General features: G+C 38.7%; 1 protein-coding gene across 1 annotated transcript in view; it reads left to right on the top strand.

Moving 5' to 3' along the window:
* Nucleotides 1-23,040, top strand: part of LOC122803240 (breast cancer type 2 susceptibility protein-like) — a 382,249-nt gene that overhangs the window by 309,327 nt on the left and 49,882 nt on the right. The window contains exons 5-7 of the mRNA XM_044072838.1: nt 1,492-1,544; nt 1,628-1,668; nt 1,772-1,883. Of these exons, the coding sequence (XP_043928773.1) occupies nt 1,492-1,544; nt 1,628-1,668; nt 1,772-1,883 (206 nt within the window). The remainder of the gene's footprint in view (nt 1-1,491; nt 1,545-1,627; nt 1,669-1,771; nt 1,884-23,040) is intronic.

Raw genomic sequence — 23,040 nt, 5'->3', positions numbered from 1 at the left:
ATACTGCTTAGTACATTTCCTAGTCATTGTGAAATATATTGCAGGTGTGATCTTTGTGATGAACTTGGAACTTTCTGTGAGCATGTCCTTGAATTGTAGATGTTCAAACAGAAGGATCACAAGCTGCAAGGTTGACTTCCATCCCCATGCACACATCTGTGTTCCTTACTTACTGTGGTGGTGGAAAGGCTACTAAAACCCAAGTTTAGTGGGATCCTCCTGTCCCCAACAATTGGTCCTGTAGATGGAACTGTCTTTCATCCTGATACCCAGGTTCTGGAAGTACACCGGTTAGTGACCCCCTCAGTCACCCCAAAAAAGAGCTGAAGATATTGGTTATTTTCTGTCTGTACTGTGCATCTTACTGATAACTGCAGTATGACTGGAAATCATGCCAAATGGTTGGCTGTCTGCCTAAGGTATAATTCTGACTGATTGCAATGGATACTGCAGCAATGATCCTTGTACTTGAATGCATACAGTTATGGCGTGATTATGCTCAATAGTCGTACTTCTAACAGAGTTGTAGCTAACTTTTCTGGTACTCTGTGCAACTCCCTGATCTGGAACACTCCCATCTCAAAGTTGAAGATCAAAGAGAAGTCAGTCTTCAGCTCTGAGATAAGGAACAAAGAATGTTACTTTAGACTTGTAGGAAGTCACTTGCCACAAATTTAACAAGTTCCTTGCTGCAGTCTAGGTACCACGCACTCACAGCTGAAGTGCTTCATTCCTGACTGCAAATGCACTATTGGCATTCATTTCTGAATGCCAGTGATGGCATACTCTGATTAGCATCTCCCAAATGCACCCTCTAATTACCTTACACCCAGGTTGACTGCCTCCTCTGCCCTGCCCTAATTATGCCTCTGCTTTCTAAGGCTTAATTTTGAAATTCAGGATAAATCTACTTTAGATAGCTCCATTTTAGGAGTTCTAAAGTCAGTTTTTGAAAATAGTGTTGACTGGGGGGAGAAAAAAAGATCGACACTGCTTTTAAAAATTATTTTTTTCTGTGAGGTAAGCATCTCCAAATCTCCTCTAAGGGAACTTTACTGTCTACATCCTTAAACATAGTACAATCAGTGGAGGTCACTGCAGGTGAGATTGAGCCAAAACATAAAAGCAGTAATATCATTGGGCAGTGCAAATTTTACACAGTTTCAAAACTTTGAGCAGTTGGCCTGAAAGCAGTTCTCCAGAAGCTGGTTCCAAACCATGCCTGAAGTGTAGTTTGCCGAGTGTTTATAATACCATGAAGAATGTTACAACATTTGGGGTCCTGGAAGTGCATGCTTTCACCTATACCAAACGTTTCAGCTTATTTTGAATGCCCATATGAATAATTTAATGATTGTTAGAAACTTTTATTTCACATACTGCAAATGACAAGAAAGTGACAAGTTAGAAAGTTGAAGTTTTATTGTAGTTTTACAAGAAAAGTTTGTGTACATTAAACTGAAGGCTATATTTAATCTTTCATATCTTTAGCCCAGCTATTTTGCGAGACATGTGCAGAACTCCACATCAGGTTAAGAATTGTGGTATGTATGCTTTTAATTTAACAGGTTAATTTTTTTTGTCTCTAACTGCTTTTCAAGTTGTAATTAGTTTTCAACCTTAATAGGTGTTTTTGGAGGACTGTTTTCTACACCAAAATATCCAGATGTAAGTATATCTTACAAATTAAATTAAAATTTTATTATATGTTTTGCTTCTTCCTAAATTGGAGTTGAGAGATGCTTTTTTTTTTCTATGTATATAATTATAGACACTGACTCCGATACGCATTCGGGAAAGTCTTGGTGCAGAAACAGACCCAGACATGTCCTGGACTAGCTCATTAGCAACGCCTCCTTCGCTTACACCAACTGTTATTATAGGTAATTTATGAGAAAGCATATAATAGTAACTGTTCAATGGTGTTGCTTATGCACTTTTCTAAACTTGCAGGGTTTAGACCTTAAGCAGTCCTTTACCAGTGAGGTTAACCTTGACCAAACATTTGTTCCTGAATTTTTAAGCTTGCTTCATTTTTGTGCATACACTTTGAATAATTTGGCTTCATAATGAAGCATCAACTATTTTGTGGTTGATTCTTGTAAGTGCGATTGCAAAACATTGGGAACAGTCAAACATAAACCGCATTCAGAATGTAAAAATATTTATGCAAGGGACACCCCCCACACACACACGTCTATACTAGCTGCAAGACTTTGCATCTTGGGGAAAGGAGAAATCCTTAGGATAATCACAATCTGTATCTTCATGCACCACTTGTGATTTTTCATGAGTGATCCGTTGACTATCACTAGTCTAGACTATCACAAAAACAGCATGGCAGCAAAATAAATCATTAATAATGTGGCTGTTTGCATACATAACACACTGTCTGTAACCAGACTTAAAAACGATAACCAAAATAAATCCTGGATGGACACAAGCTTAAGTTCGAAGGAAGATATAAAATAAAACCAACCAGGAACTATGTAGACTCAGGAGAAATGTATTACGACCACAAAAGAGCTTTTGCACATCATGTATGCAATAAAATACTGCATAAATGCCATGTTGCTTAGTGAAATTTCAGAAATTGTATTTTTTTTAAATCCTTCATATGCATTTGAAATTAATGTGATAGTCAAATGTGAGCATTGTACAGTAGGAATAAAATGGGTACGTTTTAAGTAAATATTTGTTTATGATGCTTTTGTAACATAAAAAAAAATCCTAATTTGTAAGTAAAATTCTTGTTTTGATTTATGCACGTCTTTTGGGTTTCTAATACCATAACTGGAATGGACCCCATTCCTCAGTCAAAGTATGATTAAAGTATATGAAATTAGTAGTGTTTCAGTCTTTGATGTTAGCCAGAAGTGATCTTTGCAGCGCCTGCAATGTGCCCAGAATTGACTCCTCCTGCAATTCATATGGAGTTACATGCATCAGTAACATATCTAAGTACGATTGTAAATTCTTTTTTATAAGACTTATTGCTCCTTCTACTCTTGGAACTGTCTGGGTATCCTTCTTCCACACTGCTCTCATGTCCGCCTGTAAATACTGTTGTTTTATGACTTTGTGTCTCTGTATGTAAGACACTGTAGTTACCGGGTGTAGCAATTTTAATGATCACTGCTACTTTTGTCTTTTTTTTTTTTTCCATGGACTACTATATTTGGTTTTCTCGCATCTGTTTTTTGAACTGTTGGTAATGGATAATCTCATGTGATATAAACTCATTATTTTCTATAATGCTTTGTGAGTCGTGTTTCCAATGCTTGTCAGCTACTTCATTGTTATAATCTTTGAATAATCCCCACTGCAACAGTCTTGCTACATTATTATGTCTTTCAGTACACACTTCTGCCATTAGTGCATCACACCCAGCAACAAGATATGCAACTGTTTCCAGTGCTGTTGTAAAAACCTGCATTTGTCTTTCTCCCACATCCAATAAAATATGCCCACGAGAATACATTTTCTGTTGTAAAACAAGATTATGAGGCAAAAAATGATGACAACAGCGAGTAAAACACGAGCAGAGGAACCCTCAGGTCAGATTCCTCCGATAAAAATCCTTCCTCGGAGGCATTAAGCCTAGAGTCTCTCATCCCTTGACCCTTTAAAGTAGGGGCTTGAATGAAAATGTTCTTGTAAAACTGATTGTAAAAGGGTGTAACTGATTGTAAAAGGGCGTAGCTTAAGGTATTAATAGCTTTTGCTTGTTTGTTAGGTATGTTGATATATTTTAATATTTTTATTCTAGCTAGTTACATTTTAATCTAGATAAGTGATGTTTTTAATTAAATGGTTTATATTTGTTTTAGTTAATAGAAATAGTAATATGTCATTTGTGTTAAGTTATGCTGTTTGGTTAGGACCTTTTTGAGATCACTATATATGTTTAATTGTTTAAGATAAGATTTATATGGTGTGGTGAAGCTATGGTGAATGTGCTAACCTGTTTTAACACTTATTCTATTAAATTGCATGTTTTATGGTTTCTCTGCTCATGTTTTATTCAACTGTATATCATTTCTTTTGCCTCATAATCTTGTTTCTCCCACATGTTCAATGGACTTTGTAAACCAATGTTAACATTGTCCAGTATCCTGGCTGCTAATATTAACCTTTTTTCTTTTGGTTTAAATTCGCCTCTCCTTAACCATTCCTGCATTTGATCCTGATCGACATGAGGTTGTTCCAAGATTTTTCTGTACTTGCAACTATATTTATGCATTTTCCACATTTCTTGCCTTCTCATCTGATCCTTCATCTTATATTCTTTTTTGATTTTTGGCACATTCACTGATCTTTTATCTACTTCTGGTTTGATTTCCATTCCTACTTGACAGCGATATGCTTCTGCTAAACTAAGCAGGGAAGACATCTTAGACTTATTCTTTTCATGTTATAAAAAATTCACTGCTTGTTTGGATCTTGTGAGGTCAGCAGGTATGTATGCTGTCTTATGATTGTGAACTATACATATAATCAGTTTTGAGGAGGCCCATTCCTTCTTCAGAATGGGGAATATATAATCTTGGGATGCACTAATTTTTATAAATCATTTGATAAGCATGACGCATTGTTCTAGTTTTCGTGTCCAACTGATGGAACCAGTCAGTCACTACAAAACTGTAAGTTAGGACAGGATGAGCAAATTGGTTTATAACCTGGACGTTGTTCCTAGATGTCAGAGCATTTTTCAGTATTCATTTTAGGCTTCTAAAATATTCCTTACTAATTATAATTTGCATTGTTCATGTTTTATTATTCAGTATGCAGCCATCTTGGAATTCATTCAGGTTTTATTGTTGATCCTTCATTAATTCCCAAATATTTATATACTTCATCTTGCTCAAGTGCTTTTATATCACATTCCTGCCCCAGACTGATATTTTCTTGGTGCTGCAGCTTTCCTGCTTTAAATGTTGCTTTTGCACATTTATCAAGACCAAATGACTTATCATCTGAGAAAGTTTTGACCACTTGTAGTTCTTACAGTTCCTTATCTGATGAACTATATTATATAGTTTTAAATCATCCACAAAAACAAGAGAAGTCTTTATACTGTGTTGTTTTCTGAGCGCCAAATTTAGCCAGGACCCTAATATGTTAAGAAGACAGCTTAATTGGTTAAGGGCAAGACAAAAGTGCAGCAGTGACAGAGTCACTGTGGAATATCCCTCTTTGAATGCTTATCCCTGGAGTAATAATTTGCCCTTTATTATGGTTTAACTGCAAAGTGGTTTGCCATTGTTTCTTGGTCACTGTAATGTAATCTATCAGTGTATCTTATACTTTTGTAAACGCACTTTTTTATCCATGATTTTTTGTAGTCTATCCATGCCATACTTTGATTATTGCCTTTTTTACAGTTCTCCACTATGACTTTATTTAACAACAAATGATCCTTTGTTCCATATAACTTTCTTTTGTAATCCTTTTGTTCTGTTGCCATGATTGAGTTTTCTTCTAAATGACTATAAACTCTATCATCATCAGTTCCAGTATATAGTTTATATATCGTTGGAAGGCAAGTTATTGGTCTGAAGTTTTTAGGATAGTTTGAAAGTTTTCTGTCAAGCAGGAGTATTGTTTTTCCTGTTGTTATCCAGGTTGGGGTCTTTTTAGGGTGCGCATATAAATAGTTCGTACTCATGGCTAAATCTTCACGTAAGGATGTTAATACGTTTAGCCAGAAGTTAGGTACTGCGTCTGGGCCTGGGGTTTTCCAGTTAGGAGCTTTTCTTAATTGTTTCAATTTCTCTGGCTGTTACTTCATCCCATTTCATAACCTGTACATTTGAAATTCTTATTTCTCTTGCTTCTTCTGTAAATTCACCATCTTTGTTTCACAGTATCTTCGTAGATATTTCTCCAAAAGATGTCTATTTCTTGGTGGTGCTTCAATTCCTTTTGCCTCGTTTCCCAGTTCTCTATAAAACTTTTTTGGATTATCAATAAATTGTTTATTTTGTACTTTTCATTTATATTTATCTGCATATCTTCTGTTTTTCTGCCTGTTCTGATATCTTTAGTTCATTATTTGCAATAATATATGATGGATCTTGATCTGTTCTAATAGTGCACATTGCTTTCATCACGTCTATTTTTCTGAGTATTTTTGTTGTTCTAGTCCCTCTTCTATTCTTCTAACAGTGACCCTTCTTATTTTAAATGCTTTATAGTTTTCTGTGTTTGATACTTCCATGATGACATTTGATTTTCCCTTTTCCTTACTGCCCAGTGTTTTGTGGCAAGACTTTATCTCTTATTAATTTAGTTGCACAGTGATGTATCCTATTTACTTCTGTATATCACATGGATTTCTTTAAACGGTCCTGATTACTGTGTTCCATTTGTTTTATCAAACTTTTAAATTTTTGGATCTCATTGACTTTCTGTGGCCCATTTCTTTCATTGATTTTAATATGTCAATGCATCTTTGTTAAGTCAAGCAACTCTTCCTTTAGCTCTTCTTCTAAACTGAGGGCACATTCTTTGTTCTGCGTTTACTGTGGGCATTCTACAGAAAATTCCAGAGCATCATTCTGTGTCATCCATTGCTCTTTCATATGGAAACTCACTGATCCATTACTTTACAACATTGACTGTGTCAAACTTGCCACAATTTCCTATTCCTTCCCTTGCTGTGCAACTCCAGCTGAACATTTATACTATTTTCCTACTAAAGGGTCCAGAGTATTTTCATATGGCAACTAATGAGCAGACTGGTTTCTCATTATTCTATCCTGCTGTGGGTGCTATCAGCGTTAGGTTTTCTACATTAAATCCTTCACTTCGCAGGTAAGCCATAAACTCATTTTCTGTTTCTTAAACTTCTCCATAACTGATCCTTCTTTCTACATTCCCTCTTTTTCTTATTGTTTGTGTTGTAAAATTTTCCATTTCTGGATGCCTTTACCTGTATTTCTCTTCAAATATCTTTTGTGCTGCTGTTTTTGTATTGATTTAGTTTTGCTTTCTCATTTGCATAAATATTGCACCATATTAAATCTCTCTCTCTCTCTCTCTCCCATGTCCATATTTCTTCAGATGTTTCCTGCTCCTCCTGTTTCTCCTTACTTAGGGACTCATTCCATCATGCTGTGATATTTACACTAAATCCTTCACTTTGCAGGTATGATGCTTGTGCACTGACCCAACAATCAAGCTGCCTCAATCCCCACCACTAACATCAGTGAGAGGTGTCCATATAGGGAAAGGATAATAAATACAGACACAGTAAAGTATAATTTCCCTTAAGGGCACACAGAGATCACAGTCAGTCTGGGGCTGGTTTCTCCCTTTCTCTCCAGGTCCCCAATAAGACTCCCCACTGGCATAGCTATAGGATCCAGATCTCAGCCAGCTGGGCAAGCTAAAACCTCCAGCACCCTTTCTGTCCAACCAGTGCTTCGTGCCCCCGCCCAAGTAGCTGACATGCACACACTTTGAGATAAGAGTTTATACAACCACACAGACACTCCTGGGTAAGGCTGGCACAGGTTCTCCAGATGTGCCCCACAGGTTCTCCAGATGTGCCCATTTTACCCAGACTATACGATAGAAATCACTGCCACCACCCAGCTAATATTTATCAGCTACTCAAAGGCCCTTAAAATGGTGTACAGTTATTACTGTGCAATATTATTATCCAAATGGTAAGTGCAACCTAACAGTTGAGACTTATTTGGAGTGACTTGGTAGTCTCACTATATACATGCAATGCACTCTTATAGCTTAAATTATCTCTACACAAAACAGCTGAAAGGTTTAAAAATATTTAATAATAAATAATAAAAATACAAGGCGATACTTCTTACTACACAGTGCCAGTCAAGAGTTCAGAGATCACATCGAAATACTTAAAATAATACCGTAGAAAAGTTCTGACATTACACAGAAAAACACTTAGAAATAGCTAGGAATTGGGAAGATTAGACTAAGAGAAAACACAGTTCTGAATAACTTACATATAGAAACAGGCAGAGTGGCGCGAGTTGGATGGTCTCAAGACAAAATGCACTGAGCTGTCTGATTCTCCCTTTAAATTGATAACACAGAGCTGCTTCACATAACATCATTCTTAGAACTTCTCTGGTGTTCCCAGGCTAACGGAAACTACATTTGCATTATTTACACCTGGTCAGAAACCAGAGCAATAAAAAGGACATTTATACATGCAAATTCTAGCCATTAACTCTGGTCTTAAAACAATAGGCAGGATGTCTCCATCTAGACTTATCGGAGCCGACTTTAAAGATCAAAGACAGTCATAAAATGCTTGACTTAGCTTTCTTGCAGCAGAGAGCACTGTTACATTTTTTAAGTTTAGCATTTAACAACATTTTTTACCATTTAAGAGAACAAGCCTGTGGCAAACATTAATATTTACAAATAACAGAATTATCTACAAAATTCTTTTTGGCAAGGCTGGCAGCATCCATCTATCTTCACAGTGGGTATTCCATAACTTCTGCTTCTATTTTTTTAACTTCTACTTTACTAATCTTCCATTCTATGTTCCGTCTTTGTGATCTTATTTTTTGTCTTGTGAAATTTTCCTTATTTGGGTGCCTTTGTCTGTATTTCTCTTCAAATATATTTGGGGCTTGATAACTTTTTATTTTTTCATTTATAGGTTCATAGGTAGGTACTAGGCTATCGGCCCTAGGGCCCATACAAACCTAGCCAAAAAATGTACCCTGGCTTTCGCCACCCAAGAAAATTATTTTCCTGTGCCCCTGTCGAGCAGAGCCACAGAAGTGATCCCTGGGGTGAATTTCCCATTTCCCATCCAATCATCAAGATTTTTCTTGAAGAGTGCTAATGAGGAGCTCTGTTTGACATAGATAGGTAGTCTGTTCCAGAGTATGGGAAGTCTCTGGGACAGGAATCTATCCCTCCAGCATGTTCTGTTTATTGTGGTGACAAGGTTAAGGTCCCTAGAGCGTGTAGCTCGGAGGGATTGGGATTTCTTTAAGTGGAGCATGTCCAACAGCTCTGGGTTTGACATAGCTTTGTATGTTAGGCAGAGATCGCCCCTGAGTAGGCGACATGCGATGGAGTAAAGCTGTAGCTTTTTCAGACGGTCTGCATAGGGCATCTGTTTGAGGCCAGTAATCGTCTTTGTGAGGTATTTCTGTGGTCTTTCCAGTTGTTGTAGATGTCTTGTGAGGTACATACCAAAAGGGGCGTTGTACTCTATAATGGGGCTAATGAGTGATGAGTAGAGGGGAACAATGACCTCTTTTTTTCTGGATGAGAATCCTTTTGTGATGAGATGAGCCACGTAGAAGGATTTCTTGACCACTGTGGCGATGTGATTATCAAAGGAGAGACTACTGTCCACCTGTGTCCCAAGGTCTCATCACATTTTCGGCATTAAGTAGACTACCAGCTATGTGGTAGTTCATGGGTACAGAGTTTTTACCAAAGGGGATGACAATACACTTTTTGGCATTGAGCTTCAGGCCATGGCTATGACAGCAGGTATCTGTCTCAGTGAGGCCCTTTTGTAGTTTGTCCACATCGTTAGGAGTTTCGATTATGGCTCCTAGTTCGCAGTCATCTGCAAACTTTGTTAGCCAAAGACCTTCTGTGTTGGCCTGCACTTCAGAGAAGTAGATACCAAACAGGAGAGGACCCAGGACTGAACCCTGTGGTACTCCACTTGTCACTGGTCTGATGTCGGATTTGGAATCCGCTACTTTCACAGTGTGGGTTCTGTCCGTGAGCCAGTTGGCAACCCATCTTGTGACATAGGGATTTATACCTAGTTTAGTGAGCTTATCTATAATTCCAGAGTGGGGGATGGTGTCGAAAGCCTTGGCGAGATCTAGATAAGATGTGTGAACCATTTTACCCTCATCTATGGCTTTGGTGACTGCTTCAAAGAAGTCAATCAGGTTTAGGAGACATGATCTGCCTTTTACAAATCCAAACTGAGTAGGGTCCAGAGTTTGGAGATTACCAATGTCTTTGTTTATGAGTTCCATGATGATACGTTCCATGGCCTTGCAGACCAGGATTGTCAGGCTAATGGGGCGGTAGTTCCCGGGGTCCGTTGTGGCTCCCCCTTTGTGGAGTGGGATAACTGCCGCGGTGCGCCATTCAGTGGGTACAATGCCTGAGGTGAGGCTATGATTGAACATGGTGCTTAGGTAGGGTGCCAGTTCATTCTATAGTTCGTGTAGAACGCATCCTGGGATATTGTCAGGTCCCATGGATGCTGTGTTCTTGGCTTTGGACAGTGTGTTTTTTTACCTGTGCAGCCGTGATTATAGGAACTTTGCATTCTTCCGGTATAGAGATGGGCCCTCTAGGGGGAGAGAGGGGGGTAAAGTTAGCACTGAACCTATCTGCTAGGATGTTGGCAATATCAGTTGGTTCTGTATATTTAGTGCCATTATGCTGCAACTCAGAGCAGATCTGAGTGTTCCCATTTAGATTCTTGACATAGCTATAGAATGCTTTGTGGTTGTCTTTAGAGTCAGTGGCAATTTTGTTTTCGTAACTAGCTTTGGAGGATTTTGAGGGATCTCAGCTTCTTACTGAGGTTGACCAGGGAGTTCCTCCAGTCATGGGATTTTACTCTTTTTTGCAACAGATTTTTTTCTTCTGTTGTAGAGTTTGTTTATGGCAGAGGACCACCAGATTGGCTTCATTTTTTTGGAGGATAACATCTTGGTTCTATTAGGGATAGCATGATCCATGCACTCGTGTAAGTGCTTTATAAAGTGCACTTGTGTAGGATTCGGCAGTCATACCTCTATTGTCCGTCTGCATGGGTGTCATGAAGTTTGCCACTTCTGTCTTAAGTGTGAAGTTGGCTTTTGAGAAGTTTTTTACGATGGTTTCCCTAATTGGGGCTGGGGGTGGGATATGGATGTCTAGGCTGATAAGCTTGTGGTCGGATCTGACCAACGAGGAATTGACCTCTGGTGTGAACACCGGTTTCCCATGTTGGCAGTGACCAGGTCTAGGATGTTGCTGCCCCTGGTGGCGGTGTGAATAAGTTGATCCAATGCGTTGGAATTTATGAATTCTAGAAAACGTTGAGCAAAAGAGTTGGTACATGAGTAGTTTTCCCAGTTAAAGGTGGGGTAGTTGAAATCGCCCATTATTAGGGTGTTGGGTTGTACCCTAATACTTTCCAGTGTATCAAGAAATGAGAAGTGTGAATCCTGGGGCATGGTGGGGGGTCTGTAGCAAGCTACAATTTGGATTGCGGTCTTGCCCAGTGTTAGTTGCACTTGGATAATCTCAGATGCATTATGCTGTGCAACTAGCCTGGAGGTGTGGATATCCTTAATGAATATGGACACAGCTCCACCTTTAGTGCTTCATTCTGGGTTAGGTGGCCGAAAGGTGTGGTATAAATTGAAGCCTGGTAATGCAGGGATGCTCTCTGGAGCTTTGAACCAGGTCTCTGTCACTGCACAGATGTCAATGTTCTCCATTTTAAGGATTGCCTCGAGTGAGTGCATTTTGAGGTTTAGACTTCTTTCTAGCATTGAGTAGCATTACCCTCAGATTTTGCTTGCTTGTACCTGTTACGGTGGTGAATTTGTCATTTGAACCTTGCCTAAAAAAGGCACTATAGGGGTGGCAAGAGTCTTAGCCAGTATCCGGAATCCTAAGGGCGACAGGTGCAGGCCATCTCTAGCAAAGCATTGTGGTCTGTCGACCATGTCGTCCCAGGCAGACAGATACCGGATCCCCTTAGAATGACACCAGAAGCTTAGCCAATTGTTGAAGTCAATAATTTTGTCCTTGTACTGTGGTATCATTCTGGGTGAGGGCAGGATTCTACTCAGGGTTAGGGTCATACCTGCCTGGGTTACAAGATCGGAGAGCTCCTCCATGTCTCTTTTCATGCACTCTTCTTTTTTTCTTTTACTCTTTTTACCATACCTCAAAATGTATCGTACTTGTATGTATACAGTTGTACTACTAATCTGTCATCTTTTTCATTTATGGACTTTAAAAAATTTAATAAAGCCTCATATACTGCTGAGTTAACCCTGAACCATCTCCTTTATTTGCATGCAGAACTCTTCTTTTTGCTGGGTTGGATCTAGAACCCCATATGAATAAAAAATATCTGCAATAATTCCTTTTCAGATACTATGGCAGCATAAACACTCATGCTAAGTGTGCTATTTTCCCATCAGTACTTAATTTATCAGATGTGTTTTTTTCTGAATGATAATTTATATGTCTAAACATGTTTGTTTATTATTTTTTCCCACTGAATTGTACTTGCATCTTTATTCCCAAGTTTTATACCTAGCACAGAAGTGTCATTCATTGTAAAATATATACCCCCAATTTTTACTACATCACCTAAACCTTTACATCTGAAGTTGTTCCTCAACCTGTGGGACTCTGATCTGGTACGGATCTGATTTGGCTGTATACTCAAGCATTGGATCAGAAATCCAAGCTCCTCCCCTACCCATAATGACCTGCTTTTGTTTCTCCCGTTAGATCTTGTTTGCCGCTCGTTTTAGACAGTATGGTTGCAGTTGCTCCAAGCTCCTCAAGGGTTTTTCAGTTTTTGCAAGTTTTTTTTTCCTTTGGTATTACCTTCCCTTTCCTGCCTCTAACTACCCTTTCTCTTATGCCTTTTCCATCTCCACGTTGGGCATTTCAGTTTAAAAACAGAAGTCTCGTGTGTGTGTGTGTGTATACGAGCTGGTTTTTCTTGTCCACATGGCCAAAGCTCAAAGCCGGGGTTCAAGAAGTGTACGGAGTGTGGGCATATGATTCCTCCATCTGATTCCCACAGTCTGTGCATGGTGTGTTTGGGGATTCCCCATCTAGATTCCTCCTGCTCAATTTGTTCAGGCCTCATTCCCCACACATTTATCGACAGGAGGAATAAGCTGATTTTGAAGGGCCTACTTCCGCCACCTGTTGAGGCCTCTTCCTCCGCCCCATCTTCTGGCACTGAAACTCCTGGCAAGAAGTCCGGGGAGGGAGAGAGGGTCATACACAAGGAGTGGGACCGGCTGATGAAGAGATCCCCTGAGTGGTCTTCCTCGACAGGATCACCCACCAAGTCTAGGCCTGAGCTAGCCCAGTGTTCTCCTTGGCTCTGGTCCCCTTGCAAAGAGTTCTCGGGTTAGGTCTCCTCCCTCAGCAGTCCCTCTGTGTCATTATCTGTCGGGGTCTGTAGCTTCTTCTGTCCAGTCCACTTGGAGCCTGTCTGAAGCAGAGGTGGACAGGATGATGAAGTTTCTTCAGGCCCAGGTTCAATTGGGAATCTTGACTGCTCTGTCCTCCTCCAGGGCTGTGAGCATGCAGTCTGGTTTCCTCCCGATATCGCCTTCTCCGATCCGACCTTTTGCTTCAGTCTTTGGGTCCCAGGTTTCCGAATGTTGAGGCATCAGCACCGATGGTCCCTTGCACCTCTATGCCGACAGTTACTTTGCACGGTTCAGTTCCAGTGTTGTCAGAGCTGACCGACTCTGATCTGTAGCTTTGGCATTGGCTCTGAGGGGCAGGTGTCAGCTGCAAGGCTTTTGGAGTTGTCTCTTCCCCTCTGGGCTTTGGCACTGGGAAGCTGTGCTCAGTCCCCCCCCCCTCCTCTGCGCTGGGGGCAGTAGCCCAGTAGACTCTACACTGTTTCGGCTCAGGCTGCGCTGCCTTCTGGGGTCCACTTGCCTTTGGTGTTCGAGGTGGTGGAGAGGGTTCTCTCAGCTCCTTCGAGAGCCTTGACACTCTTGTCCTCTGATTCCACCATGGCTCCTTCTATTTCTGGGCCAGAGTCTTCTGTCCTACCCCCCTCCAGGACAGCCTGCTGCCAGACTACCCCAGGAGGTTCCTTTTCAGGAATCCCCCAAAGATTCCGAGTTCTCCCCGGAGTTTTCCCCCTAAGGAGGCTCCTTGGAAGCATACGTGCAAGAGGAGGCACTTAGACTCCCCACCGGAGTCTCTCACTGATTATACAGACTTGGATGAAGGGGAGGGCTCCACTCAGTCACCCCCAATGATGTCTCATTTGGGGACATCAAGGAAATCCTACGCCAGAGAGGCAGGTGGTCTACCCTCAAACCCAACCCTGATGAGCATGTATTCCTGGAGTTGTTTGGCGCTAGTCCTTCTACTTTGGTGTCCCACCTGCAGATCCCTTGGTGGATCTTATTTCTAGTAGAGCATGTAAGGAACCAGACACGGCTGAGCCCATCCCTAAGCACTCAGACAAAGTTCTCAGTGCTCCGTCTTGTAGGCCCCATTGGTCAAAGGGTTGCCTATTCGATGCCATGGTGGTTGCCATAGCCACCAAGGAGGAGTTGGCCCAGGAGAACTCCTCTGTCCCGCCTCCAGACAGGGAGTCTAGGGAAGTGGGCCATTTTGGGAAGTGGGTGTATGCTTCAGCCATCGTTGCTGTACGTGCGCAAAGTTATTTGGCCCATGTTACCAGACTGCAGAGGGACCTGGTTAAGGAGGTTGCCGAGTTTGCCCCAGGGTCCATGTCGGCAGAGGAGAAGGTTTTCTCCTCCCGCATGACCACCCTAACTGTCATTTCTAACATGAGGCTGCTTTCTCATGTGACTGAGGGGTGCCTCTAGGGCTGCTGGGGTGCCACTAGGGCTGCAGGGATGGGCATGGCCATTAGGCAGCACTCCTGACTCTGGCTTTGTGCCTTTTTTTGGAACCTTTTAAGGCATCTTTCATGAGTGCTCCCTTTGATTCAACTTTCTTTGGCAAAGCTGTTCGTGACACTCTGACCCAGAGCGAAAAAGATGGGAAGACCTTATCTGCCATTAGGATCTGCTTCTCTAATCTGCAAAGATCCTTCTCGAGCAATCAGCGTGGGATCAAGAAGATGTGGTTTCGGAAGTCTCGGGGGTTTTCCCAGGATGCTAAGGGTCTGTCTTCACCCAGGGGCAGAAAGGGATATGACAGATACCGCCCTCATGGCAGTGGGGATCTGAAGAACCAGGGGTCTCGAGATTCATTCTCGGACAGACCCTTTCAGCATTCCTGAAGGATTGCCCGACTGCTCTTCTCTGGAGGCAGTCAGGGAGCATCTGTCTGTGCACCCAGTAGTCTGCGAGTCCATCATGAACAATCGTTGGGTGCTGCAGATCATATCCAGAGGTTACTCCATCCCCTTTCTTCATCCTCCCTGTCTGATGAAACACCTCCCGGATGTTCCACCCAGTCATTGGGAAGAGGCAGCCGTAGAAATCGCCAGTCTTCTTGAAAAATGAGTTATCTAGCCCGTCTGCCCAGATCAAGCATTTATTCCAGGTTCTTTTGGTGCTAATGAAAATGGGGGACTTAAGCCCCGTCCTGGATCTTTCTACCCTGAACCTGTCTGTTGCCAAGACAATGTTTCAGATAGTTACCCTACAGTCCAATCTGCTCTTTCTGCAGATGAATGAATTGGATGTGCTCAGAGGACCTTTAGGATGCGTACTACCATATCAAGATGAATAGGGGTCCGGGGAAGTAAATAGTGTGGGGAGAAATAGCCAGGGAATTGTTATGGCTAGGCTTGTATAGGCCCTAGGGCTGATAGCCTAGTACCAACCTATGGACCTAATAGAAGCTCCAGATGGTTATTCCTGCTTTTGGCTGGGAGCCAGTCATTTTCATTTCAGAGTGCTCCCCTTTGGACTCAACCCCCCCCCCCCAGTGTTTACCAAAGTGATAGCAGTAGTGGTGGCTCACCTGATGCTGCAGGGGTTTCAGGTCTTCCCCTGCCTGGACGATTGGCTCTTTTCTGCTCCTTCCAGGCATCGACTGATTCAGGCCAGGGTTTGTCTTCTCCCCCTAGCCCCATCCCTGGTCATTACAATAAACTTGCCAAGTTGAACTTGGTACCTGTTTAGGAGTTGGACTTCATAGGTACTCTGTTGGATAAGATACAGGACAGGGTGTTTCTGCCTCCAGACAGGTTATGGTTGCTTCAGCATCACCTAAAGTCTATTCTTCAGGCCCAGCTTCCCCCTGCAAGTATGGTTCTTCAGGCATTGGGGTCCATGGCAGCCATGATCACCTTTCTTCCAACCACACACCTTCACACAAGGATTCTTCAGTGGACCTTAGCGGTTCAATGGTCCCTTCTTGACCTTCCATTGTCTTATTCTGTTTGGCTGTCCCGAGTTTGCCAGGACTTTATTTCAGTGGTGGATTCAGTCCCCAGACCTTCTTCTGGGCTGCCCATTTGTTGTTCCTTCCCCCTCAATCACAGTGACCACGGACACTTCCCTTCTCTGGTGGGGCGGCATTGCATGGGATGGCCTGTCTAAGGCATGTGGTCTTCCTTGGAGACAAATCTGCATATCAGTGTCTTGGAGATTAGGGTGGTGCCTTTAGTGTTGCAAGTTCTCTGTGCCTTTCTTCGTACCAGCACGATTGCTATCTAGACGGACAATATGTCAGTAGTCTAATACATCAACAAGCAGGGGGGATCCAGTCCTTTACCCCATTGCTGTGAGGCCATGAGATTTTGGGAGTGGGTGATATCTTCTGCCTGCTTTTTGGTGGCAACGCACATTCCGGGGAAGTCCAACATTCTAACGGAGAGGCTCAGCAGATCTTTTCTGATGCTTTACGAGTGGTCTCTGAATCCATCAGTAGCAGACATGATCTTCCAAAACTGGGGCCATCCTTGCTGCGATTTCTTCACCTCTGCCTCCAATGCAAAGTGCAGTGAGTATTTTGCTCTGATACCCCCCAACGAGCGAGTCACCCAGAGACGCTGTAGTCCATGCTTGACCCTCTAGTTTACTTTATGCTTATCCTTCTCTTCCTCTGATCCCCAAGTTTATTCAGAAAGTACAATGGTTGAGAAGCTCAGTCATCCTCATTGCCCCATTTTGGCCTCATCAAGTTTGGTTCCCCACTCTTGAGGTCTCATCTAGTGTGTCCTCACTGGATCTGGTCCCCGGATCTGATCACGCACCCATCAGGGGTTCCTTACCTGGATTCAGTCAGCCTGAAGCTCACTGCTTGGCTGCTCCAGTTTCCCTGATGGTCAGGACTCCCGGGCTCTCATTTGCTGTCAAAAAGATCTTGACTGAGGCTCATAAGGCTTCTACCAAGAAGATCTAGTCCAGCAAGTAGAAGTGTTTTTTGATCTGGCCTTCTCAGCATGATCTAGATCCTTTTACAGCTCCAGTCCCTGCCACTTTAGATTTTCTAGCCTATATTCTTAATAATAGGGTTAGTTTTTCTACTATTAAAGTTCAGTTGGCAGCAGTTTCTAATTTCCATGTGAGTGAGAATTTTTTTTTCTCAAAAAATTTTTTTATTAATTATATGAATAGCAAGACAATTAAAAGATTATACATAACAAGAAGGCATAAATGAACATATAACGATTCATCTAGTGATAACAACCTTCATGAGATTTTGATAAGTTATTTAGAAATAAAACATATACCATATGTACACTATATACAAGTTAGGCAACCTGAGAGAAAAAAAAATATTTAACATTAACTATTTAATATGTTTAGAACCTTTTCTAACACAACCTTTCTAATAGCTTTTTTATTTGGACTTCCACCTAAGTATCTTTGAGCATCAATAAATTTAAAAGCCATTTTCTGGAAAGTAACCCATTTTAATTTAGAACGATCAATCCAATTTTGTATTATATAAAGTTTTAGTAATGAGCAAATAAAAATGATAACATGAATATCAACTTTTGAAAGATGAATCAATGGAATATGTAGAATAGCAAATTTCCACGTCAACGTGGATTTTTGATATCCCATTTTCTGCAGTCTGACTTTCAAAGATGTCCACAATCTGTGAGAAAAATGACAATACCATAGAATATGAAGGAGGTCTGCTTGGGGATGAGAACAGCATGAACACGAAGGGGACTTATTTGGGTTAAATTTGTTTAATTTGATTGGGGTAAAGTAGGCATCATTATTAATCATTAATTGTGTGTATGCTAATTTTTTAAAAGGGATAAATTCCTTAGTGTGTCTAATAGCCAGGACTTTCTGAGATTCTGACAGTTGGGAATTATAATTCAACCAAACATTAGATAAAAGACAGTTGTGGTCCATCATTAAAGAATTAATTAATTTATATGAGTTTGAGAGCATTTTATCAGATGATGAAAGTATTTTGATAATCGTGTTAAGGTTTTTCAATTGTGAGTCTATGGGGACCAGAGATACAAATTTGTTTTTAATTATTGCTCTTAGTTGTGTAAGAATTGGTGAGTAATTCCAGTTTACTTTGAATAACTTACGCCAGTCAGATCAAGGCAAGTCAAGATATTTCAAAACATCTCCTACTTTTAGATTTTTAATTAAAGGATAGTTTGTTAAGTTCAAAAGTTTATTGTCCAATAATATATTTGGGTTTAGATGAATTGGCTGAACATGGTGCGAGATCTTTTCTAGTTTACACATTTTGAGTAAGGTTTGGAAATCTCTAATCTTTTGTTTAAATACTGTAGATATATTTTTAATAAATAAACTATCCAGAGAGATAAAGGGAATAGCTTCAGGATTTAAATTATTAGAAATGACATAATTATACCATAATTTTATCCATAAAGAGTGATTTGGATAAGAAGTGTTATTGAATTTAGAGATAGTAAGAAGTTTATTGGATGAGACAATCAAATAATAGAGATAAAGATTAGGTAAACCCAAATCTCCCTTGTCCTTCGAAAATGCCAATCTAGAATAGGAAATTCTAACAGATTTAGGGAACCATATGAATTTTGCCAAAGCTTTATTTACAGACTCAAAAAATTTTTGAAATTATCTGATCAGATGATGAGAATTGGTAAAGAAATTTAGGCAGAATATTCATTTTAATAATGGCCACCCTTGAAAGAAATGAAAGGTTTAGATGCTTCCATCTGTCCATATCAGACAATATAGAGTTCCATAATTTATTAATATTATTTTGAAAGGAAGATTTATTATTGTGTTCTAAATTGATTCCTAAATATTTTATATTATAAGTAAACTGAAAATGATCGTCTGGAAACAAAAAAGATTTGTGTGCTAAATGATTTAAGGGAAAAATATGAGTTTTGTAGAATTTAAAAGATAGTTGGAAACCAAAGAAAAATAATCAATAGAATTCATTATTTTTCTGTAATCAGATAATGGAGTTTGAAAGTAGATTACTAAATCATCCGCAAAAGCAGAGAAATGAATATTAGTATTAAGAATTCTAGGGATGTTATGAAAAGTATTTTGAGTAATAAACAATAGCAAAGGTTCTAAGTAAATGTTGAAAAGAAAAGGGGACAATGGACAACCCTGTCTTGTTCCTTTAGTGATCTTTATCGGAGCAGAAAATTGACCATTAATGTATAGTCTAGTAAACATATTCTTGTATAAAACTTTTAAAAAATTTATAAAGAATAAGGGAATATTAAAACATAACATAGTTTGAAATAGAAAGTTCCAACATACTCTGTCAAAGGCATTTGATGCATCTATAATCAAAGCATATATAGGGTTTGGATTTTTCTTAATGAGATTGAAGTATAGTCTCTAAAGATAGAGTATTATCCCAAGCATGTCTCTGAGACATAAAACCTGATTGATCTGACGAGATAATTGAGGGTAAAATCCGTTTCAATCTGTTAGCCAGAATAGATGACAGAATCTTAATATCCACGTTAATTAAAGAAATGGGTCTATAATTTACTGGGTCAGATTTATCTTTATTATTTTTTAGAATTAGAATGGTTTTGGATGTGTTCCAATGAATATCTGAGATATCATTAACTCTTATATGATTGTAAACTTTAAATAGAAAGGGAAGAACTACCAATTTGAAAGTTTTGAAAAATTCTGGAGTAAAACCATCAGGTCCCGGAGATTTACCCAATATAAGATTATCTATTGAATCCGAGATTTCCTGTACCGATATAGGGGTAGAAAGTAGTTTTTGCTGATTATCATTAAGTTTAGGGAACTGCAAAGAGTCTAAAAAGAGTTTTGAGTGATTGTCTTTAACAGAATTAGAAGAACCTGAATATAACTCAGTGTAAAGAGAGGTGAAAAGTTGAATAATCTCTTCATCAGTATTATATAATCTGTTATTATAAGATAAAGATGTAATGTTTGGATTTCTGAAGTTAACTTCAATAATTCTCGCTAACAATTTAGATGGAACCTGGGCCCACTCTGAATATGAAGCAAGTAGCTTTTGTTCAGCTAAGGAGAGGTTATTTTGGTGAAGCAGAATTAAATCTTTCTGACAATCAAAAATTTGTTTTTCTAAAGTAGCATCATAGTTCAGACTAAGATGATTTTCCAACGAAGAAATTCTTGATTTTAAGAATTCCTCTTTCTTAAAGTATTGTTTTTGAAAAAGCAGCTTTACTAATAAATAAACCTCTTAATCTTGCTTTACATGCAGCCCATTGTATGTCATAAGGAATGTCTGATGATTCAAGACTATTCACCATTTCATTTAGGATTTCTGAAGCTTGTTTGCAAATATCTTCATTTGACAATAAGTTATTATTTAAGGTCCACTTATTAAACATAGTTTTATTTTTGATATTGGGTTTTATGTTCAATTTTAGTGAAATTCTTGAGTGATCCGAAAAGAATCTGGGTTCTGTAGTAAAGTCCGCAATATATTTTGAAATATAATCTGAAATTAGAAAGAAGTCTAATCTGGACCACGAATGATAGCACTTAGAATAATAAGTATATATATCATTCTTGTTTATATTTTTAACAGTGCGGAGGGGATCTATTAAATTATATTCTGTCATCAAATCATTTATAGCCAGAGTAGATTGAAGATTATAGGTGACAGTGGAGCTGAACGATCAATTACAGGGTTTATAACTGCATTCCAGTCACCACCCACTATAATATGATGATCCTTATAGGATGCAAGAATATTGTAAATTTTAAAATGAACAAATGTTGTGAATTACATGGGCCATATAGATTTAAAATTAATAAGGGTTTGTCCAAACCAGCAATAGAAGCGTAAATAAGCACCACCTCCCTCATCATCAAATTTCTCATCAATAATATTCCCAATGAATTTTTGTTTAATGATTATAGCTACACCTCTGGAGTTAGATGAGTCACCTGAAGCTATAATCTTTTGATCCATTTTTTAACTCTTTATTCCAATCAATACGTGAAATATGGGTCTCTTGAATAAAACAAATGTTAGCCTGTGATTTAAAGATCATATGAAATAATAGTGACTTTTTCGCTTTATCTTGAATGCCTCTAACATTCCAAGAATCTAAAATTATGTCAACAGGCATATTCTATAAGTATAATCATTATTGATGCTATAAAAGTGAACTCAAGGTGCAAATCCAACACAACATTAAAAAGAAGAAGAAAAAAATAAAAGAAAAACAGTCTTTAAGTATTCAAGCAAGTCATCAAATAACATTTGTTGAAAAAAAAGAAAAAGTTTTTTAAGAACCATGAAATGTATAATAATAACCTTTATCCTAACCCTAGTGCCTACCCACCAATCCCCCTGTGATAAAGGAAGAGCAGAAGAACATGAAAAAAACATTGTAATTATAGATAATAATAACCTCAAGTTAGAATACAAATTACTCAAAGGAAGCCTAACATAACATAAAGTCCGAGTAATACTACTAAAAATATATACAAAATTAACTAATTTCAAGACGTCCAACATGCTTAATCCCGACTTCTAATACTAATCTAAAGCTCCTATCCTTAAATTGAAATTTATAGTGATTAAATGTATTTCCTCAAGTATTTCAAGAGAAAGAGAAACAAGTAAATAATAAATAAATCACACTCTGCTTAACTAGAACACTCTATCATAAGAAGTAATACAATTAAAACTGAAAGATATGTAAGATAACATATATAAGTATAACAAAACCACCTGGTAACATTATAATATAAGTAAATAAGCATAGCATTACTGAACTAAAGATAATAGTCATGCACTATCTACTGAACCTTCTTTAGTACTTTAGTGATAATTTCATTAATCAACATGACCATTAGTATGATAAAAGCACTAATACCTGTAGAATGAGTATTTAGTTATAGTTCAAATAAAGCAAAAAACAACTACCAAGCAACCATATCTCAAAATGAAAAATAATTCAGTCTGGAGATGCATCTATTAACTAGATAATAATAGTACAGGAACTATTCAAAATGAAATATTATAAGCTGTAAGGTTTTAACACTAGTTAATATACATGAATTAAAGTATAATTATATTATTAAATAGTAACTTAAACAGCATCATATATATTGGACTGAATGTACAACAATGTGCATACATATAATTTTAAATCTACTTTTGAATATTTTACTAATGACTCTGTTAGGTTATATAGCCATACTATTCTTCTAAGCTATAGATGTAACATAGCAAAACAGCATGAAAAGACAAGGCTTTTAAAGTAAACATTTTGAAAATCTAATTAAAACAGAAACAAGCAAGCTAAATGCAGTAAATCTAAGGGCTTAAATATATACATGTAGATTCAGCTAATCATATTAAAGATAGTTATTTCAAACCTTTCAAATAAGTAAAGGCTTTCTTAAACATAAACTACTAATCATAAATATCACATCCAGCCTCTGAGAAGAGAGAGAGCAGAGAATAGAAAGAACATGAAACTTTCATATGAACAGGTATACTTTGTAACATTTGTCAAATTAAACACTTCAGTATAATATAAAATATTGTATGAAAAAATATTCTGAATAGGAAAATATGTTCATTTCTTTACACATCCTTTAGAATTTTAATATATAAAACTAACCTGTTCATTTGTTTCCAGAAACATTTTCACTCTGCTTTATGAAAGTAGCAGCTTGCTTTGAAGTCATGCAGACACACTGAAAGTCACTGAATATATTATGTGACATGAATCTGTTTAAATTTAAAAAGCAACCTTCATTTATGAAGAGAAAACACTTTAAATAATAGTCAGATCTATTAAAAAGTTAGTGCTATTGAATACTTGTTGAAAACAAGCAGACTTGTGTATTTGAAACTGTCCTTCTTTCCTCACAAATGATGACATCACCATCC

The sequence above is a fragment of the Protopterus annectens genome, chromosome 5.part1 (assembly GCF_019279795.1).
Source record: "Protopterus annectens isolate FY-2018-M chromosome 5.part1, PAN1.0, whole genome shotgun sequence".
In the NCBI taxonomy this organism is placed as follows: domain Eukaryota; kingdom Metazoa; phylum Chordata; order Ceratodontiformes; family Protopteridae; genus Protopterus; species Protopterus annectens.
Note: the sequence above shows the minus strand (reverse complement) of the source record. Positions and strands in the feature narration are given on the sequence as shown.